Consider the following 23305-nt stretch of genomic DNA (forward strand, 5'->3'; position numbering starts at 1 on the left):
CATAAAAATTAATTTTTTTAATATTTAAAAAGAAATAAAACAAGTTAAGAACATTTAAAGTTTTCAAACAAAATTTTATTATGCATAATATTCAAAAAAATAATTTAAAACTTATAATTATTTTTAAAAATATTTTCCCAACATAACCTTAATTTTCTTTTTTCACTCACCCCAAAGTATATAAAATACATAGTAACAATTGTTATTAAAAAATTAGCTCTCTTTTCTTTTTAGAACTATCAACCAACCAATATTTGTGTGTATGAGTTCCTACATATATTTGGTTATGATTTATTTAAAAATGAATATACCATCTTTCAATAACTACAATAAATAAATAAATATATATATATATATATATATATATAATTACAAATTTTAATAATATTTTATTTTTATATTTGATATATCAAATTAAATAATAAAGATAAATATAAATGTATTTTGAAAAAAATCCAATTTTTAAGCTCATTTATACCCATTTTTTAAAGAACTCATCTGAACTCTCCATTTTCACACTTAATCTTTACCATTCATTTAAGGACAAACCCTGAAACTCATATCTTCCTATCACCAACCACATCTCCCTTTTTTCTCCCATCTTTCTTTCCCTTTCTCTTCTTTTCTTTCTTTCTCTCTCTCTCTCACCATACCCACGCCTATTGTGACCACCAACCACCTCTTGCCAACAACTCCTATTGTTAGTCACTGGCGTCTCATTCCCACCCCCTCACTATCTCTCTCATGAAAAAAAAAGACATGTTGTGAATCGATTCATTGGAATCGATGAGGTTTAACAATATCACTCTTAAAAGTCAAAAAGCATATTCCAAACAAGATATTATTCATAGATGATGGATTTCAAGGATTTTCAAGTTGATGGATTTCAACAAAATTCAAGATAGAAATTGAACTTTGTAATAAACTTTATATTAAAATAATACTTTGATTATAGAAAGTTTGAATCTTGAATTGATACAAAACTTTGATTACAATGAAATGTTTTGAATACAAGAGAAGAGTTTGAAAAAGAGAGACATGATTTTTTTAAAAGGATCTAAGAAATTATCCACCCACTTGAACCCTAAGGGTAGCTCAGTTGGTCCTATCTTGAGTTTGCTCCCCAATCATCATTAGTTCAAGTTCTTTCAAGATCGCTAAGGCTTACTCTCGTTAAGCCCACGATTATAAAAAAAAATTCCACCAACAACTCTTGAAATTCACCCACAGTGCTATAAATGAATGGAATTTGCTCTTCCTAATATTGTTACGGTTAATTGGATATATATATATATATATATAATTATTCTTTTAAAGAACGAATTTTTCAGTTTTTTAAAACTATTTTGAATAATATATAAAAAATAAAATTAGCACAGAGGAAAGATTTAATTGATTTCTGGCGAGGAAAAGTATTCCAGAAAACTAGATTTCAAAATGTCAATCACCTTCTGTTTGGGTTGAGAGAAAACTAGGGATAAAAAGAAAAAGGGGGAAACTTTCAAATCTCAAATCCGTATTGATTTGGTTCCCAGAACGTAAGATTAAATAAGGAAAAAAATTTGACAAACCCACCTCAAGCAGCGATTTCCCTAGTAACCCAAAGTAACGAAAGCCACAAGATTCATTTTCCTTGTGTAAAATTTTCTCGGCAACCAAAAAGAGACGGAAAGGAAGAAACGAGCCTTCAGAGGTGTGTGCGCATCATCACAAGGCCCAGAGGAGGGGTGCGTACAGGGAGAGTAGAGAAAGTGGGAGAAGAAGAAACGAGCAGCAGATGTTAGAATTCAGATTGAAAACTAAATCAGCATCATTAAATTGACGAATGTTCTTTCAGGTTTTCATGTCCACATGTATCTGCCGCTTCAAGTTTTGCCTCTCTTCTCCTGCCTTTCTCAAAGCCCCTCTTCACCGCCCCCTTCTATCGGATCCTGGTGCGGTGGGTCCTTATATATCAGTCATGTGGGAGTTAGGGTTTTTTTTCTTTGGTCCTAGGTCTGCATAGGTTAAATGTACTATTCATAATTCAAATTCTCTGGGTGGGTCTAAACGCTAACAATTCTTTCAGTCTGAAGCTAACAGTAACCACAGACTCATCAGGTTGAGTTTTGGCTGAATGGTTCCTCTTGCATAATTGTATTTGAAATTAATAATAACTTTTGCTATCAAGTAAAAAGCAAAAACCAAAAATTGAAAAATGAAACTATGCTTGAAAAGTGTTTTTGAAAAGAATTTTTAAAAACTGTTTTTTAATATTTTATAAAATAAAATTTTATTTGATAACTTAAAATGTTTTTAACTTATTTTTCATGTTTTTTGTAAGAGTTTGATGACTCAAATTTTATTTTATCCGACTTCAAAAACCTATTGTGCGATACAGATAAGCCCGACTTGCTTTGGAGTTATGATAATTATTATATCAATTTTTTATATAATGGATTTTTTTCTTTTTTAACTGTGATTTTTTCAATTTAGTGATTTTCCCCTTTTAAGGTTTTTATGTAAATTTATATATTCTTATTTTTTTTATTTTTAATTATATTTTATATTTATATAATTATTTTTTAAATAAAAAAACGCCTTAAAACTACTAATAGATGCTACTTGTATGGCTTTTCTTTGTGTTCCTTCGTAGCAAACAATTTTTTTTTTTTAATTAAAAATAACCTCACATGACCCATCCCTTCAGACTGAGAAATTCAACATATTCAACCAGCGGCCAAAATGTGCACACATCGAAACAATCGTCCTAATCAAAAGGGCACCCTGGTGTCCCAGCAACTTATTTGGTTACTCATTTTTTAACCATTTCATTCCAATATTCTTTAGAAATTTCTGCAATTATTCTAAATCATATAATTTGTGAAAAATGGAACAAAGAGACAGAGAAAATTTCAAAAAAAAAATGTGGAAGCCATTAAAGCAAAAGGTTTGCTCAACTTATGTACACTGGAAGCAGCTTCCTCATGCTGCAGACATTAAACCATTAACAACGACTGCATTCCAAGAATTAAGCCCAATAGTTCAGGGGGACACCATGACAGTTCATGTGATATACTTCAGACCTGCATTTAAGTCACAACAGAACAGAGCAAATGACAATCCACCATCACCATTTATCAGAAAGAAACCACTGACTTGGGATGACTCCTAGACTGCAACTGAGATAAAGCTGTGTCGCTTTCCTCATTCTCTTCAAAATTTATCGGTTCCCCATTAATTTGCTTCCTACAAATCAAATCTTCAACTCATTAGAATTCAAATATTCAATCAAAATTACCAAAAGTGAGAAAGCAAGAGGAGCCAGCCACCAGTTGAGGAAATTGTTCACTTCACTCTAATCAACCACCAACAAAACATACCTTTGAGAGATCATACTCTCTTCTGATAATGCCTTTTCTAACCTCTCCTCGAACGGGGTTGCATGCCAACTCACTTTCTGATCCTGCAAAAGAAAAAACGAGCATCTGTTGAATGTTGCTATCAAAATGTGTCAACCAGGAAAGAGGAGAGGAAGAGAGGTAGTACAAAAATACCTCCTTATATTTATTAGTGGAATTTGGTATTCCATTACCATCCCACCACTTGGGAGAGATACGAGTAGGCTCATCTTCATTCCAATGAGCAGCAACAGTTCCAATGATAGGCCTGTCACCTGGAGTTCTCCCAAAATGACGATTTGCAGCGGGAACAGCCTCAAAATTTTGGTCATTTGCATCCTGAATAGAAGAAGATGGCTTCAGCCAAGAAGACAAGCTTGCTTCCACTCTCAAATCTTCAGCAACTGAAGTTTCTCTTGCCCCCACATGTGCCTTGGGGGTAGCATCGTCTAGCGACTCCAGCGATTCTCCCATGTTACTTGAAAATTGATTTGAGTGAGAACCCTCTTCCTTCAATGCACTCCACTGAGAAAAATTCTCAACAGGGTTCAGGACTGAGTAGACATACTGGGACCTGATCCGAGCATTTTTCCCATTCTCTAAATTCCCCAGGCTCGCAGGGAAAACAGTTCCAGGCGTTTGCAATTCATCATTTAGTTTTAGCGGGGTGGGGTAAGGGGAAAGCTTAGATACACTATGATTACTTGGTGATTCATATCTCTTTGAAGTTTGGCTAGCAATTTCAGATGAAGCACTTCCTGAGGAAAATAGAGCTGCATCAGCCTCACATTCAAAACGAACAGACCTGTTCCTGCGCTGAACATTTGGAGCTGAAAGCCAGGGTGAAACTGAAGGTACAGAGTCATCAACTGGATTAGGATGAACATTGATGACCACATCACTGTTCCCTACCGTACTGCCTTCAGTAGAACTCTGTCCATTGGATATGCAGCTATGAAGAGATAAAATTAGATAAATGTCAGGCAGCTATAGTTTTCAAAAAATAAAATCTAAAGTTTGCCAAACATTATTATGCACATTAGACATACAATGAATACTTGTGAGACCTTCTGTGCCAAAAACAGAAATGATGAAAAAAGAACAATAATTTGCTTCACAAACCTTCAAAATGGCAGGGCATTATTGGTCTTTGAACCCTTACAGAAGAACATACAGTAAGTTAAGCAATCAAAATTAGTTCCTTGGACTTGAAAGGCAAGGGACTCCTTATGTTCAGGATCTATCATATGGGACTAAATTTCCCATGTTTAGGTGTATGAAACAGAAGTTATATACACTGAACTAATAACTTATTTTAAACTATTCATGATTCAGTTTTGAAGTGTAACCTGCTAGGTGTTTGCTCTAAAAGACTTGACTCCTTTCTCCATTCTTCACATTGTTTAATGGGAGTAGGTGGCTCAACTGGTTGCTTGTCCAATTGGAGCTTCTTGATGGATGTGTTGGGAAGCCATGAATGGAATTTTGAATGTTCTAAATCTCCATCCTGGGATGGTGAACTTTTCAATCTCCTTGATGCTTTCCGAATTTCAGCTGGAGTCTCCACTAAAGTGCCACATGCTTTAAGGAATCTGGCCTGTGAAAGCAGAATTTCGTCAATCAAAACACAATGTTTTGATAGATTCAGAAATTTGAAATAGAAATGATTGATCCTAATTCTAGTAATGTGAGCCAACTATCTCTACTTTTTAAACAGAGAATGTGAACTTTCAAATCTTTAAATATCTTCCTATTTCTATCAAATTTTCTTTTCCTTCCTTTATTTTTCAATCAATTTTTTCCAAGATTCAAACAGAGCCAATAGGAATCTTCAATTTGAAATCCATCAGAAAGTTTTCACTAAAATAAAGTATCTACCTCCTAACATATAAAAAAATGACTGCCTATCAAACAAAACATATAAAAGAATGACGATGTAGTCTGATATGCAATTGTTAAATTCTAATACAAAAGATATAGACTTAAATATTATTTTTCAAAAAATTACCAATCATTTACACAATTTGCCACACTTAAGAGGAAATAACAATATCTGTAACATTAGTTTTGGGGAGGAAAATAGAAGAAGATAAAGAACAACAGCAAAATTCCTCAAAAGGAACTGCTAGTTCAGGGTTTCAAATAGTGGAAGACAAACAACAGGAGGCTCAGAGAAATAATAAAATTTCAAATCAAGGCCACTTCATCTGAGGGCAGTTTGGAGAACTCTAAAAAAGAAAGAAAAAAAAGAGCATGCCAACTTTTATTATTCTCATCTGGTCAGTACAATGCCAAACCAACTCATAGTAGTTTGGTATTGTGGGCAAGAATTCCAATGGTTTTAACCCCAATTGGAACTGCAGTATCTGCATACCGTGCTAGTCCAACACGACTGTCTCTAATGCTTAACTAGTAAAAATGATGTAAAAATGCCCATTTAAAAAATAGTCTGTGCCAAATACATGTTTCTGAACTGTTTAACAGTCATTGATACACTTACTTAAGCTCTTCAATTTCAAGAAACCAAGAAAAAAATTTCACAAGAACATAGTATTTCAAAAAAAAAAACCACCTCCTACATAAAAATTGCTATTTTTCCAAATACTAAATACATTTGGTGATGTATCACAGTGCATTCTCTTTTACCAATTGTTCTAAATTTTTCTCAAGAGGAACAGAAGTTGCAAGAAACTTGTAAACTACAAAGTTTTCTAAAATGGTTACAGCTCCAACGTGATTGTTATTATATTTTAATTTTCTTTGATTATAGTGACTATTAAACTTTCGATTCTCTATAACTTTTTCCAACATTCTCACCATTGTCTTCAGCCCAAAAAGAGTATTTTGTGATATGTAATCACAACTTCAAACAATTATTTCTATAATGACCAGAATTGTCATATAATTTTTAAACACAAAAGTATCTTTCAATTCTTCAGTCCATGGCACAAGAAAATGTGATTTCATCTCACCTTCTTGAAAAAGGGCTATCTATTCCTAAGGCCTGTATGAATGGTAAGAAAATCAAAACTCTCTTCAAGACCATACTATTTTTCCCACACTAGGACGCTTTCTTTCCAAATAGCAGCTAATTAATTTAGTAAAAGAACTAAGTCAAAAAAATTGATAGGAGAAGCAATGCATAATATCAAATGGGATGCACAAACAAGCTTCACAAGAATCTGCAGGTTGTAAATTGAAATCAATTGGGAAGGCAATTTTTTAAGTACTATGTGCCTTTTAGACGTTTGCAGATGTGTTCTTTCTGACCAATGACATTAGTGGTACATGAAAAATATAGGAAAATGCGCAAACATCTGTAGCACAATATCTGCATTTTGTTAGGAATTTTGCAAGTATTACGTACTTGGTGGAACTTCAAATTGCCTTATCCTAAATTGCAATATTTCTTTGATATGCCAAATTATATTGTTATTTGTTCAAGAATTATATAAGATCAATAACAGAATAACTTTGCAACTATATGCATTTCATTCCCATAAAACCCATGATTGTTGACTAACATGTAGAAATAATAGAAGCTCCTAAATACCAAAATGCCTATTAATTAGTGGAAACCAAATGTTAAAAGGCAATGCAAATCAATATTCCATAACTTGATAGCCTTTGAGGTTTGGCTCAAGTGGTAAGGGATTGGGATGGGGTTGTGGGGAGTCCAGGTTCAAGTCTTGGGGACCAAAAAAAGGTGTACCTATCAAAAAAACAATTTCTATAACTTGGAAAGCAAAGTTTTACACAATCCTTTATGAAAAAGTAGAGAAGCAAATAATTAATAATCCTAAGACAAATCTCTATATAAATTTCAATTGTTCTTAATCCCATAATCTTGACCAGTCTTATTAAACTAAAAAAATATATTTCATGATCGCGTCTCATTTATGACCAGCACAATCCAATTTTTATCAAACCTCAAAGGTTGAAAAAAAGAATAATCAAGGAACAATAACAAGTGTCATCTTCTCTTCCTCACAAGAAGACATATCCATTCAGAAGCTGTAAAATTACTTTTACAGCCTATATGTAATAAGTTCTATAGCCTCAAAAAGGCATGCATCCGCACATAGGGAATAATATATACCAGAAAATTTTGCTAGCATTGCTCCATCAGTTTTCTTCAATAAATAAATAAAGAAATGAGTTTAACAACATAATAATCATATATGTGGAGCTAATCAAATTAAACAGGGGTCTCTCCAATTAAAGAAAATCAAGAATGACACATGAATTACTCCCTTGAATGGAATCTTTCTTTAATGTTTTCACAGATGTAACTAAAAATATACCTCATCCTTAAGCTCCTTGTCAATGTTTTCAGGTTCTGAAGATCCAAAAACATGGCTTTTTCTATCCTTGGACAGAGAGTCTTCTTTCTCTACAGGAAAATGACAGAATCAATATCAGAGATTAGAAAAGGGAAATCAAAGAAAGTACAATGATCAAAAGAAAATCATAAACCAATTTGATTGCTTTCTCGAAATCATACATATCACAAAATCTTACCAAATTAAGTCCTATACGTAATTTAAAGATCCAAAAAAAAGCTCAAACAAATATAAATTCAGTTACCTTCAGCCAGAAACAGGGCGGATAATCGATTTTGAGAGATCATAGTTTCCTGATTGCAACACAAAGACAAAATCGCCAAATGAAAAACACATTTCTGACCAGAAAACGTAAGAAAATAGAAATGCAACACAAAACAAAGAAAGGAAAATCTTTCGTAAAGATCAGAGCTTCCCAATTATATTCTGCTTTTGTGCAAATAAAATGTAGGGGGGAAAAAAAAAGAGAGAAATGGAAAAAGTTGCGATAAAAAGTTGACAGATCAGAGCTTCTTGATCATAAAGATAAAAAAGAAAAGCAAAAAGATTAAAAAGAAAAAATCAAGCATTTTAGTAAGACGCGTCGTTTGCTAAGAAAATGCAGGAAAGAGGAAAGCGAAAACAAACATTTGCATTAGAAAATCTGACATCAGAGCTTCCCAATTCTAACACTGAAAAAGATTCCATTAAAAAATTTAAAATAAACTCCGTTTGTTTCAGAAGAAATTTAGCACTGAGGTAAAAGGCAATATAATTTGCATTAAAAAGCTGAAAACTCGCAATTCGCCAATACACTCGTTTGCTTCGCAAGAAAATGCAGGGAAAACAAAAGAAAACAGAATTTACAAAATACAGAAGTAAAAAAAAAAAAAAAAACACCATAAAAACCAGAAGAAGAATCGTACAGTGGATTTGGATTGAGAAACGAAAGAGGCATTGGGACGATGTTGGTGATCGTCTTTGATTCGAAAACAGCCGAAGAAGCACCCCATTGCCCTCGCAAATCTGCTCACAAACCCTAATTCACACTCCAGTAATGACCATATCATCAAAAATCTCAGACAAAGAGCGAAGGAAGACGAGGATTTTTATTTTTAATTTATTTATTTTAAAATAAGGTTTTATGGTGATTTAAGAGAGGGACATAGAGAGAGATGTTGTGACTGTTTTTTGAAATTTGAAAATGACTTCAAGGAGGGAAACCTAATGCCACCTACTCCCTTCTCAAGAGTCAAGACTTCTGATTTTTTCCTTTCTTTCTTTTTTCTTTTTTTTTCACATTTACTTTTTAGTATTAAAATATTATGAAAAAATATTTTTTTTTTTAATACAAAAATGGTATTTTATTTTCTTTAATTTCCTAAAACACTTTTCTAATTTTAAAAACATATTCGATAAACTTTAGACAACAAATATGCTTTTAATATTTGAATTTTTTTATTAAATTACTAAAAAGTGGAAATTAAAAAAAAGTTGCATATTCACGCTCTTATATATATAGAATAGAGATGAAATATTTTCAATTTTAGAAAAAAAAAAAACAAATTTCTTTTCTAATTTAAAAAATAAAATTTGTTTACTTTATATATGAAATCCAAATAAAAATCATAAAAATATTTTCAGATATTAGATTTCAATATTTTAATATATTTTTATTTTTAAAAAAGTAAATAAAATAAATCATTACCCTTTTATCACGGAGGGACACCGATTTTTTTCCTAATGATGAGGGAGATATTTGAAAGGTGTGGATGCCAAGTGGACGAATTAATATAATAAAATTTTATTATATTAAACCATCTGTACGTTATTGCTTGAATCTCTTATCACTCGCTTTATTTTGCTGACACGCGTATTTCGAATTATTAAGTACGACTGGGGGAGCGAGTTCAGTTGAAATTATATACGCGAGCGCAGTGTATTATTTCTGCTCAAAAGAATTTAGCTAAGACATCGGTTTCATGGGGCACTGATAACGTGACCTGCAGTCTTACTGAAAATCATTGACACTTATTAGATGGCAACATCCCACACCTCTTTCCATCATAAGTTTATCTTCCAATATTTTTTTTTTAAGGTTTTACTTGTCATTATCACTATCAATTTACATTAAATTAAATATTATATGAGATAAAAACTTTGAACTCAAAATAATGACATTGCTTTAGAACCTAAATTTAGGATGGCTTTCATTTTCAAGATCAGTTTTTATATATTTTTATTATTATTTTAATTTAAAATATTATTAATACTTTAGTACAAAAACAATAATGCGACCTTCATTATAGATGAGTATGTTTTTTCGAGTACTTGTCCCTTCCCACCCCATCTTTAGGGGCACGAGTTTAAAATTTAGATAAACGGATTAGAAACGTGTTTGAGAATTTTTTAAAAATCGGGATGGGATTGAAGCAAGTTTAGGTATTGTTCTATTCCACCCAATCCCCCATTATATATAAAAATAATTGAATTTAAATTTAATTTCCATATTTTTAATATATATAATCAAAATAATAAAATACTTTTCAATAAAATAAGTAATAAAAATTTATAATATTTTAATTATTTATAAATATTTATTTATTTTAATGTAATTAAAAAAATTTAAAAATTAAAATTTAGAATAAAAGGGTTAAACTAAGCTAAGCAAAACACATATGAGAAATTCGTATATCCGCTTTGCCCTGCACCCTTTTATTTTTTTTAATGGGACATGGATGATAAATAATAGTAATTTTTATATAAGATACTAAAACTCTTTAAACAAAATTGAAATAACAAACAAATTTTATGACCTCAAATTTGAAATTTTTTAAAAGTGATTTTAAAAGAAACAAGGTAAATTTATATTTTAAATTTTTTATTTAAAATGTAATAAAAGTAGTTTTAAAATTTTAAAAATAAATGAATATAAATATATTAAAAAAATTAAGATTTTTTTTTCTAAAAATTTGATAAATGTTATTAGAATATTTGTTCTTGAGTTTTTTGAAATAAATAAAGAGCTTTAGAATTACAATTGGTATCTTTATTATATTAGCAAAAATTATTTGTTATTGGTCATGTCTATCACAACAAGATGGACTTTATCTAGGCTGAGGATATTTCAATTCCCCAAGTTGTCTTTTATGTGCTCATGGATTCGGTAGCAGTTCGAAAGGTTTACCTATTTGGGAATCTCCTGCCCTTGATTTAATATAGATTTTTTTTTATAAAATTTATTTATTTTTAAATTAGTAATCCAACTTAAATTCAAATAAGAAGAATTTTAAAATTTTGATGATCATTAGAGATTGTTATTTATTTAGCTTTTTTAGGTTAATCATTACTCCTACTCTAATTATGAAATAGAATCCAATGCAATGATTAACTTATTATAAATATAGATATATTATTACGATCAAAAAAAAAAAAAGGAATAGACCATAAGAAAATCTTATTTTAGCACAATATTGTCAATATCTTCCAACAAAATTATTTAAAAAATATAAATATAATGTATTTTAATTTTTAAATATTGAAATACAATATATTTTGAATGAAATAAATTTTTTATTTTCATATTAACATTCTTTTATTCTTATTAATATCATTAATTTTGATACACATATATCAATTTGTTCAATAAAACAATGTTATGTATTCTTTCTTCTTCTTCTTTTTTAATTTTTAATTTTTATCATTTTTTTATATTTCTTTTTAGTTTTGATTAATTTTATTTCGTCAAAATTTTGCATAAAAATATCTATTAATATTTCCCAATAGATCTCGATATATTTGTAAAATCAAGTCACTAATATATTCGTAAAAACTGATATTATAATCCTTGAGCATCATGGCCTTGACCAACTTTTCAATCCATTTTCTATTGTATTTACTAGAACTTAATTTCATGCATGGTGTCTTGTTGAAGAAAAATAAAGAAAACAGGATTGTAGCATAAAACATAGTATAAAGAAGAGGAAAACAGAGTATTAGAAATTCTGGTACTGAAAAACGTGTTCTTGCATTCCACACTCCCATCTGATTGATTTACATATGTTTTTATATCAAAACTTCTAGAATTTAACTCTGGTTACCAATTAACTATAGTTACTAATTGACCATAGTTATAGTTACACGGGTTAGCTAACTTCCTAACTGAATTTGGTTAGCTTAACACCCCCACTCAAGCACAACTTGGAGAGATAGCAAGGTTGAGCTTGGTTAGCAGATAGTGAAACCTGGGAATAGACAAAGGCTTAGTGAACAAGTCAGCCACTTGTTCTACAGAAGGAACGTAGGATACCACTAGTTTTTTTATCTAACACCTGCTCACGAACATAATGGACATCCACTTCAATATGCTTCGTTCGGGAATGAAATACCGGATTAGCAGCTAAGGCACCAGCACCTTGATTGTCACACCATATGATAGGTGTGTTGACAAGAGAAATTCCAAGTTTTGAAAAAAAAGAACGTAGCCATGCTACTTCAGTTGCTGCATGAGCGAGGGCGCGATACCCTGCTTCAGTTGAGGATCTTGCAACCACAGACTGTTTACGGGAGCTCCACATGAGAAGATTAATGCCAAGAAACACACAGTAGCCGGTTGTAAAGCGACGATCATCAATTGAACTTGCCCAATCTGTGTCGGTGTATATTTGAAGATGCAAAGATGAAGCCGCAGTGAAGTGCAATCCACGATGAACTGTACCCTTGAGATATCGTAATACTCTTTTACATGTTGTCCAATGGAGCTTAGTAGGTTGCTGCAAGTATTGACTGAGTTTGTTTACAGCAAACGCTATGTCCGGTCTTGTGTAAGTCAAATATTGGAGAACACCAATGGTGCTTCTATAAAGTGTGGGATCAGAAAATGCAGGACCGGAGGCTGCATGAAGTTTGAAGGCTGCACTCATGGGAGTAGGAATTGGTTTAGCTGAATGCATATTGGTCTTAGTGAGGAGATCAACCGTGTATTTTGACTGTGTAAGATGAAGACCAGTTGTTGTGCAAAGAGCTTCAAATCCAAGAAAGTCTTTCACAAGACCCAGGTCTTTTAGCGCAAACCTATTATGAAGATCCTAAATAAGAGTTTGAATAAGTGAAGCATTGTTGCCTGTAATAAGTAGATCATCAATATAGACTAGCAACAAAAGGAAATTGCCATTATGCTTGTAGATGAACAGGGATGTATCTGATGTGGAAGAGATGAAACCCCGGGTATGGAGAGCTTCCCTGAGCTTGTGGAACCAAGTACATGGTGCCTGTTTAAGACCATATAACGCTTGCTGTAGCTTACAAACATGTTGGGGATGAGATGTGCTAACAAATCCAACTGGTTTGGAAAGATAAACAGTTTCTACAATTTCTCCATTGAGGAAGGCATTGTTGAAATCAATTTGTCGAATCTCCCAATTATATGTTACAGCTAATGTAAATACAACTCGAATAGTAGAGGCTTTGATCACTAGACTGAAAGTATCAGTAAATTCCACACCTGCATATTGCTGAAATCTTTTGGCTACTAGTCTGGCCTTGTAGCGTTGGATGGTACCATCAGAATTATATTTGACACGAAAAATCCATTTGCTATCTATGACATTCATGGATGGATGAAAGGGAACGAAAGTCTAAGTATTGTTCCGAACTAAGGCTTGATATTCTTCAACCATAGCTGTGTGCCAGTTGGGATTTTTCAATGCTTGACTAACAGTGGTAGGAAGTTTGTCTGAGGGTGAAATGGAAGTAGATAGGTATGTAATATGGTCTGGGAGTAGTTTGGGTTTAAATGTACCCATCTTTGAATGAGTAGTCATGGGATGAAGGGAATGAGCTGAAATAGGAGGTGAGGGTATAGAAGGGAACATTGGTCTTGATGCAGCTAGACACATGGAAGGATGAGAAGAGGTCTGTGACATGGTTTGTAAAAGGGGTATAGTGAAAGATGTGGAGGAAGTGTGTGGAGTAGGACTGGAATCATTCATAGGTAGAGATGAATAGGGAAATGTTTTTTTCATAAAAAATAACACTTCTTGAAATGTAAACTTTCCCGGAAGGATGCAAACATAGGTATCCTTTATGGGAGAGACTATATCTAATAAATGTGCATTGAGTTGACTGATATTCTAGTTTATGGTTTTTGTAAGGTCGGAGATACGAATAACAAGCACAACCAAAAGTCTTCAAAAAAAAAATTAGGTGAGGATTTAAACAAGAGTTCATAGGGAGTTTTACAATGGAGAACCGGAGTTGATAGTCTATTGAGAAGGTAAGTTGCTGTAGAGAAGGCATGCCACCAGAAAGTAAATGGCAATTGAGACTTAGCCAACAAAGTCAATCCAATTTCTACAATGCTTCTATGTTTTAGTTCCACCTTCCCATTCTGTTGATGAACATGAGGACAAGAATGACGGAAGAGGATGCCTTTCTTCTGCAGAAGAGATTGAAGGGGAAGAACTCTCCACCCTAGTCTGTTTGCAAACACTTAAGTTTGGTGGGAAATTATCGATCTACTAATGCTATGAACTGCAAGACAATTGATGTTGCTTGGGACTTTTGTTGCACGGGATAAATCCAAGTATAGTTTGTAAAAACATCTACAAATGCAATGTAATATTTGTACCCATCACATGAAGTTGTATGTGCAGGACCCCACACATCTGAAAAAACTAGTTCAAATGGAACTTGTGTTTTATTAATAGTGGTAGGGAGTGGAAGTTGTTTTGCCTTGCCTAAAGGACAAGCAGTACAAAAACTGAGTTCATTTTGGAGCTTGGACTTAATATCTAATCTGTCAAGTACTAGAGACACAATTTTGTTGCATGGATGACCCAGTCTTTGATGCCACAAGTGTCCAGCACCCATGTTGCTGTCTTCTATACATCTTGTAGAGTCAATTTTATTTACTTGCCGGCTATATCCAACAGATGGAGCAGTTGGTTGTTTGTTGATAGTAGATGGAGTAGTAGCTAGATGAGGTAGGAAAACATTTGTATCTTCAAAGAAACCTGCAAACTGCCGGTTAGATGAGACCTTGGAGATATCCAGTTGATATAGGCCTTCTTTAAGGTTGCCTTGGAGTAATATCTCTCTGGACTTCTTGTCCTTAACAAAACAGCCATGAGAGTCAAACTCAAGGATAACATCATTATCTTGAGTGAATTTAGCTACACTGATAAGATTTTTAGTGATCTGAGGTACATGAAGTACATTGGTAAGATGCAATGACTTGGAAGATTTACGTGAAGGAAATGAAGTATGACCAACACTAGATATATCTAGTGTTTGTCCATTGCCCACCACAACATTACCTGTGCTAGAGTAGTGATCAGAGACATCAAGAGTATTGGAATCAGTGGTCATGTGGTGAGTAGCACCACTGTCAACAAACCATGAAGTGTTTGAATCAAGATTCGGAGCAACAATATATGCATGAGGACAAGTGTTTGTTGAATCATGTTGTTGGTGTGAATTATGAATTGGACGTGATGGTACCAGTGGCCCTGTGGAATAATATTGAGGCTGACTTTGAGGCTGCATTTGTGGTTGCAGTGGAGGTGGCCGAAGTTGAGGTTGTTACGGTTGATGAAGAGATGAAAACTGTTGATTTTGTGCACATGGTGGAGATTGGAAGTACACATCAAAACGGTGGAAGCACTTCATAGCAGTGTGTCCCATTTTTCCACACAATTCTTGAAGTTTGTGGATTACATACATTTATAGGACGAAAATTTCTGCTGCTTGAGCCTCTGAACCGTCCATCATTATTGTTAGACTTTTGAACACCTCCAACTATAATATGTGCTATTGGTGGAACGTCAATAACAGAGACTGTTGAAAGTTGCTCAAGACGAATCTCATGACTTTGTAGCAGATAATGGACTTCTTGTAGAAAGATTGTCTCAGATCTAGATATAATATTCACAACAATTGTTTCAAATTCTGGTCCTAATCCACCTAAAATGTAAAGAATTAAATCTTCATTTGGTACAGGTTTTCTAGAGGCAAAGAGCATATCTGCTATGTTTCTCATTTTTAGCACATAACTATTTATGCTTAGAGCACCTTTCTTTAATGATTGTAGCATGAAACGTAGTTGAAGAGTTCTTGCCTTTGAATCCGAGACAAAAAGTTTTTCAAGAACACTCCATACTTCGGCTGTTGTTTGACAATTAACCACATGACCATACATGGCTTCAGATATGGAAGCAATAATCCAACTCAACAAGAATTGATCTAAAATCACCCACTGATCATATTCTGGATTGGATGCAGGTTGAGATGAATTAACTAATGTTGATTGAGAGAATCTTGGAGGTTTTGGTAGCTTACCAATGAGAATTTGATGCAGTCAATGTGCTCTAGCTGCTGGTAATACCTGAGATCACCAAATTGTGTAATTGTTCCTCTCTAGCTTCACCGAGATCGGATGAAGCGTAGAAGAAATTTGTCCCATAAGAATTAAGGAAACTTCCAACGAGTTTCTTACCAGAGATTGGAGTCTTTGTGAGGACATCTCTAGTGCAGAGAAATCGATGTGATCAATCACCATTTTGGACGTGTGTCAATGGAGCTCTGATACCATGTCTCGTTGAAGAAAAATAAAGAAAACAGGACTATAGCAGAAAACAGAGTATAAAGAAGAGAAAAACATAGTATTAGAAATTCTGGAACTGAAAAACGTGTTCTTGCATTCCACACTCCCATCTGATTGATTTACATATGTTTTTATATCAAAACTTCTAGAATTTAACTCTGGTTACCAATTAACTGTAGTTACTAACTGACCATAGTTATAGTTACACGGGTTAGCTAACTTCCTAACTGAATTTGGTCAGCTTAACACATGGTATCAAAGCACTAGGAGTTTCTAAGTATTTTCTTTGCTTCCAAACACAAAAATGGCTTCTCATTCCTCTTTATCCTCTACATTTAAGACATCACCAATCGTAGCTGCTCTAATATATATCAACTCAAACTTCTATTTATAGTTCATTACAAGTACTGAATCATGCTTTGCCTATAAAATTAGACACATAGAATTATATTCTTTGACATTCATAAATGAAAAATGTGATTTACACTAATGAATTTGAAGAATTTGTGAAATGATTGAAGTGATGCATGTAGGACTTAAGCATAGGTGTGGAGGGGCACTTGGCAAAATGATAATGGACCATGTGTTGTCTGGGCTGGCCAAGGGGCAACCATAGCATAAGCCATTAAAGGCCACTCCAACAACAAACCAAGTATTCAAATCTCCCAAATAAGAATAGCTTCCTTTTTTGGCCTAACTTGATAGTTGGGGAGGGATCTCGAAACCCCCTCGGGCATTCTTTGTTTCGCAAATGTTCTTCGATCCATCGAGGAGAGGGTGTTCGTTGCTCAACTAAAGCCAAAAACATCAACTTGCAACAGTACTGCTCATTTTTTGTGCTCTAACAATGGCGTCATAGGGACTTTCGCCTTCAGAGCTGCACTCAGGCGGAGAAGATGTCTCCGGATAGGTTTCAAGAGGCTCGCCTGCATCTTGTCCGAAGGCCGAGAGCTCCACAGGGTTGGCACCCAGATTGGCGCCATCAAATGCAGAATCTCGAGCCTCACTGCAAGTTTACAAAACTATAACATAAGGGCCATTGGAGGAGGAGAACGCTCCGGTTCCAGAAATGAGAGGCTGCGACTGCTTAGGCGGAGTTACTCCCACGTTGTTGATGAAGACACAGTTGGGGTGAAGGGGAGAGTGAAGATTCTGGTGCAGCAGCTGGTGAAACCAGACAAGAAATGCTCGGTTGGTTCCATATGGGGTATGGGTGGCTTGGGCAAAACCACTCTGGCAAAGAAGGTTCATCATCATGGAGACGTCAGGCGTCATTTTGACTGTTTTGCTTGGATCTGCATATCTCAGCAATTCAACACCAGAAGTGTTGTGCAAGGAATTTTGATGAAGTTGGCAACTGGTTCTGAGAAGGAGAGAGAGACTTTTGAGAAGATGAGTGACTGAAAAAAGTTTATGAAACTGCAAGAGGAAAAGAGATGTTTGGTGACTCTTGATGATTTGTGGGAAATTGACGATTGGGAGAGCCTCAGACCTGCCTTTCCGCTCCATGAGAGGGGCAGAGGCAGCAAACTAGTTCTCACCACTCGGAACCAAGCAGTGGCCTTACATGTTGACCCACATGGCTTTATTTACGATCCAAAGTATCTAACTGAGGAGGACAGCTGGGAACTTCTTCAGAGTAAAGCTTACCCCAGGCATGATGACAATAATGGTAGAGGTAATTTTCATCACCTCCCAGCATTTTCTATCTAGAAGTCTTAGCAAGTTTAGATGTTTTAGGATACCTTTCTTCTTAATTTGCTTGGATTTCAATTCAAAAATTAATAAATTCAGACCTATTCAAACATCATATGATAAGTCGTTGAATTACACACTCTAATTAAGTTAATGGTTGAAAGTTTAAGTTCATAAAATCATTAAGGTTTAGTGTTTCTTATTATGAGTTAATTTATGAAATTTACCAAATAATATAAGAATTATATATGAAGTCAAATAAATTCCAAAGTAATCCTCAAACCCCAATGCCCTATTTCCAACAACATTCAATCCTTGGCTTTGGGCAAAGTACGTAAGCACCAAAATGGGAGAAATAGATGTACTGCAATTGTCGACATGTCAGCATCTTTTTAAACTATGCCTATCATGAGAAATAAGCAACTTGCCTGAGCAACACCACTTCCCCCCAAATCTCTCCAAATTAACCTTGATTTCTTCTGGACTAGAACAAGATCCCATGCCAATTCTAGAGAAGCTTCTTAACTTGACAATCCTACACTTATTTTATGATGTATACCTTGGGAAGGAAATGATTTTCTCTACAAATGGGTTCCCTCGAATCAAACGTCTAGTTCTTTCTCGTATCTCCAACTTCAAAAGGTAAGGTTTGTTGTTATCCATGCAATGATTAATAACGAAAAAAAAAGAAAACGAGAAAGAAGAACATGTAGATTTAACGTGGTTCGGCTAATTGCCTATGTCTACAGAAATAGGGAAAAGAGTTTTCACTATGTTAAAATCAGGATTATATAAAAGGGTATTTATATTAACCCTTTGGGTAATAAAATTCCAAAAATACCCCTAAACCATAGCCCACAACCTATCGTTTGCCCACAACAATAGAAATACAAGCCTAAATGACAAATGTTGTCGCTCCGCTCTGCTCCGCTTCACTCCGGCATTTGCCCCTTTTTCTTCATATGTCTTTTGTTCAAATATGAGCCACATACTACAACAAAGTTGGATAAAGGTGCAATGCCTAGTCTCAAGAGTTTATGGATTGAAGGCTGCAATTCATTGAAAGTGGTTCCTAAAGGACTGATGTACGTCACCACGCTTCAAGTATTGGAGATTCGCTACATGTCTGAAGAATTGGTAGAGAGGCTTCAAGTGCTAAATGGAAAAGAAGGGGAGGATTTCTACAAAGTTCAGCATGTGCCTTCCATCTTATTCCATAATGTATTGGGTAATTCATCTGTACTTTTTCCTTTTTCCTTCTACACACACAAACACATCATCAAAAAAATTGGCAAGCACTCTATTTTTATACATACAACCGATCGATTACAAATTTTCATTCTGCCTAAACGTTCTTCCATGAAGCATGTTCTCATAAAAAATTGAACAGTTTATGGAATTGTTGAAATATCAGAGCTTCTTTTCATTTCACCATTCAGTGAAATTTATGTTATGTTATGTTATTGACAGATGATCGGAGAAGTATGGGCAACCACTGAGGAAGAACTTGTTCATACATTCTATCCAAGGGGCGTAGTAGATGGAAAGCAATGCTAATGGGAGTTATTTGCTTGTAAGCAAGTAGCACAATAGGAGCATGGGTACGTATAGTCCTCCACCTTTCACTAGCTCACCTCATATATATATCCTAGTTGCTACCATTTGAACTACCACCATTGGACAATGGAGATCTTACTATTGAATTTCCATTTAGAAGATATATAAGTTATATATATATTAATTCATTTGTCAATTTCAAGTCCTTTTTTTTGTATTAAGTTTTTCTAATCCAAACTCAAGGAAGAAATCACAAGATGTATGACATGCATGGTTTTCTCTATTCTCTCAGCGGGCGTATTTAAGATTAGGGTCTTAAAATACCAATTTGGATAAGATATTAAGTCCAAATTCTAGTTTTGATATTTAGGATCATTTTGATTTCAAAATTCAAACTCCTACCTACTTCAATATCCCCCACAATTCAGATTTCACAATCGGCCCACTGGGAGAAGCAAATATGCAAGGTGGGTGCTGCTGTGCTGATGACCTTGTTGAAGTAAGGTTGGTGCCAATTTCAGACCCCACTTTTGCCTACCTCTTCTTTCTTCTTTATTTGTTTGATTCCAATGTGTTGCCTCCAATTCTACATTTAAGTTGATTTGTCTGATCCTATTTGAGAGATCAGTAGTAGTGTTTAAAATTCAAGAGGAAATTAAAGAAATGTCTGATGATTCTTGATGCCGAGCAGCTTTTATTGTGGATCCACCACATCCCCTTTTTTTGTTTTTCTTTTTTTCACCAACTAGGGTTTTTAACGGAGGAGAGTTTGTTTTTTCATAGAAAAGCATTCCCCGTTACCTTAAATCATTGAAATATTGCGTCTAATTAACCATAATTTTATATTTAGATTGTGTTTGATAGCAATTTTAGGAAACGTTTTTAGTTTTTTTAAATTTGAAGGATTAAAATTTTTAAGTAGTAAAAATGTTAAAAACGTTTCCTAAAATCACTGTTAAATGGGCTATTAATCACGAGAGGGACCTAAAGGACGAATGAGAGAAACAACATCCAATGAAGAAAAACTTAAAATAAAATCACAAGTAATGTTGAGAAAACAAAAGCTCCAATATCATTTGTTTCCAAGCCCATTCCATGGAGACAAGGCCCAGTCCATCTCAATCCATTGAGCCCACATTAAAATCACATGCCGGGCCCTCCTTACTTTTTCTGCCATTTTATATTTTTTTGAAAATGAAAGAGAAAAAACAACAATAAGCCTTGAATATTTTCATTGTTTTATTTTTTAGATTTTGACTCAAATATTTTACATACAGCCCAATAATTATCCGTCGACATGAAACGGAGAACCTATGCAAATGAATGAGTCAACTCATATTTAGTGGTGTCGTGCATGTAAAAAAGAAAAAGAAAAACGTAAAACATATAATAAAAATCATTTTCACTTTTCATACGCATAATTTCAGAAAAAAGTTTGATGTCATATCATCTCTAATAATTAGACCCGACCCGAATTGATTCGATTGATAATTAATCCAAACTCAATTTAAAGTAAAAAAAATAATCAATCCAATCCGATTCTAATTCAAATCACTCAACTCAATTTCATTTTTTTAAGCTCGAATTAAGTTCAAATTGATCGATTTATACTCGAGTTGGTTGGATTGATCGGGTTATATAATTTAAAATTTATTCATAATTAAAAAAAAACATTTTTCTACATCTTTATATAAGAAACTAAATAATAAATAGAATAAAATTTTAAGATAACAATAAAAAATAAAAATAAATTTATATATCCTTTTAAAATAATAAAAAAAATATATGATATAATATAATTTAATATTTTTTAAAAATAAATATTATTATATAAGATAATATACATTATAAATATTATAAAAATATAAAATTGTGTTCAAGTAGTTTTAGAAAATAAATATTTTAAAAAAAATTATTATAAAAAAAAACACAATTTTAGTAAACAATTGCAAAACATTTGACAAAAATAACTTAAAACATTTCAAATTTGTTTTCAGAATAAATCCTTGAAAATTATATATATATATATATATATATATATATATATATATATATTTTGTTAAAATTTATCAATCTGATTTCTAAGTTAGAAAATTATTGTCCATTTTAAAGAACCAAAAAACAACAATTCCAAACAGACCCTAGTCCATTTTTCTTTCAAATACTTCCGTTTCTCGGTTGGCCAAGTTGTATTCCTAAATAGAAAGAAGGCGACTTGTCTGGTTTTCCTATGAAAGATGCCATGTTCATTGTCCTAAGCCCTAAGAAACAAAAATGTACATAAAGAGATGTGAACTGGAAGGTGTTAGAAGGTGGAGACCATCAAACATGTGACTCATGCCCAAGACCGTTGATCCCATGGACATCCCTCACACACCCATTTTTACATAATATTCAAATTTAGGGCCCTCTTTTGATTTCTTGTATTTAAAGTATTTTTAATATGTAATTTTTTTATTTTTTTATTAATAGTATTTCAATAAAAAAAAATTAATAGAATTACTTAATTTTCAAAAATGAATTAAAATATATTTTTATAATTTGGTGATATATTATATAAAAAATTGTTTTAAAAAATTTCTAATATAGTTTCGTTGTTACTTTCTGAAAATAATTTTTAGAAACAAAATAAAATAGATAATAATTGTTAGAGAATGCGTTAAAATTATTTAAAATATGGACCATGTTTTCTAAAACTTGTTTTTAAAAGCTATTTTTAAGTTAAAGAATAAAAAATAAATTTTAAAAATAAATTTCAGAAAACAAACGAAGCCTTATTTTTCAAATTTTTAAAAATTTGTATCTAATTTTTGCTTTTTAATTAGTAAGAACTTAGAAGCGTATAAATTTAGAATTCCTAATTCAGACGTTTTCTTTAAGGAAAAAAAAAATGTGGTTGTAAAAGCATCTGTTTGACCGTTTGAGAGAAGATCTGAATATGAATAAATATACGGTAGAGAGCCGCTCACATGGGCAGATAGTGACCATGTGACGAACATGTGGTGATTGCTTCACCACACAATCGAATCGTCTGGACTTTGGAGTCAGGTCCCTAAAAAATTTAAAAATAATTTTTAAATTTTATTACTTATATTTAGCTGACTTCACTATTTTATTTTATTTTATTGGCCTTATAAGAATCTTATATAATCCTAAAAAAAAAAAAGGACTTATTATTATTATTATTATTATTATTATTATTATTAGTGATATTTAAAATATTTTTTTAAAAAATGAGAGTTGAATAAATAAAGAAAATAATATAGTATTGTTTGAAGTCATGATATTTTTTTAATTTTTGGTCTCCCACTATAAAAGTAATCTACATTCCAAGCATGAGTATGAGCTTAATAAAATTCTTATGGTGGGGGTTGTGTTTCATGTGATAATGGAATTGGAGACCAATAATTGTGATGGTTTGGCTACCAAGAAATTTGCTGCCTAATTTGAATTGTCTCCTTATCAAAATGTGGTTAGATTCAGCTGCTTATAGTGGGTAATGAGTTAAGTTGACAAAAATGCTACTAAATTCAAATAAGTTTCATATTCAATCTCAAATTGAATGATAGACAATTTTTGGTAGGCTTAAATAAATAAATCAAAATTTTGATTAGTTTTGATATGAGAAATTGGTGTTTCCTAAATAATAGGTATTAATATAAGGTTTAGTTAATCTCCATTTTGATGATCACAAAAATTAAATTTAAAATTAATATTTTATCTTAAGTGTATTTAGGTAAGAAAAATTC

At 32.9% G+C, this 23305-nt stretch overlaps 2 protein-coding genes across 2 annotated transcripts; one reads left to right on the top strand and one right to left on the bottom strand.

The window, feature by feature from the left end:
- Window positions 1-2892: 2892 nt before the first annotated feature.
- Window positions 2893-8922, bottom strand: LOC100247266 (protein JASON). The gene is made up of 7 exons (XM_002283169.4): window positions 8629-8922; window positions 7968-8016; window positions 7685-7773; window positions 4730-4977; window positions 3537-4332; window positions 3363-3445; window positions 2893-3228 (listed from the first exon to the last, which is right to left on the bottom strand). Exons 1-7 carry the CDS (start codon window positions 8770-8772, stop codon window positions 3120-3122), a joined length of 1518 nt encoding a protein of 505 aa, XP_002283205.1. The 5' UTR covers window positions 8773-8922; the 3' UTR covers window positions 2893-3119.
- Window positions 8923-18940: 10018 nt separating this feature from the next.
- On the top strand, window positions 18941-19680 carry LOC132254810 (probable disease resistance RPP8-like protein 2). Its single transcript, XM_059741368.1, has 2 exons — window positions 18941-19227; window positions 19470-19680. The coding sequence occupies exons 1-2, from the start codon at window positions 19017-19019 to the stop codon at window positions 19496-19498; spliced, it is 240 nt and encodes a 79-aa protein (XP_059597351.1). The 5' UTR covers window positions 18941-19016; the 3' UTR covers window positions 19499-19680.
- The last annotated feature ends 3625 nt before the right edge of the window (window positions 19681-23305 follow it).

This window comes from Vitis vinifera, chromosome 12 (genome assembly GCF_030704535.1).
Source record: "Vitis vinifera cultivar Pinot Noir 40024 chromosome 12, ASM3070453v1".
Lineage (NCBI taxonomy): Eukaryota > Viridiplantae > Streptophyta > Magnoliopsida > Vitales > Vitaceae > Vitis > Vitis vinifera.

Excerpts from the sequence above, each read along its gene's own strand:
- LOC132254810 (XM_059741368.1), top strand. The coding sequence starts at position 19,017 with ATGCCTAGTCTCAAGAGTTTATGGATTGAAGGCTGCAATTCATTGAAA. Across the intron at positions 19,228-19,469 it reads CTTATTCCATAATGTATTGG|ATGATCGGAGAAGTATGGGC; the intron begins GTAATTCATCTG and ends TGTTATTGACAG.
- LOC100247266 (XM_002283169.4), bottom strand. The coding sequence starts at position 8,772 with ATGATATGGTCATTACTGGAGTGTGAATTAGGGTTTGTGAGCAGATTT. Across the intron at positions 8,017-8,628 it reads TTTCTCAATCCAAATCCACT|GAAACTATGATCTCTCAAAA; the intron begins GTACGATTCTTC and ends TGTTGCAATCAG. Across the intron at positions 7,774-7,967 it reads CGCCCTGTTTCTGGCTGAAG|AGAAAGAAGACTCTCTGTCC; the intron begins GTAACTGAATTT and ends ATTTTCCTGTAG.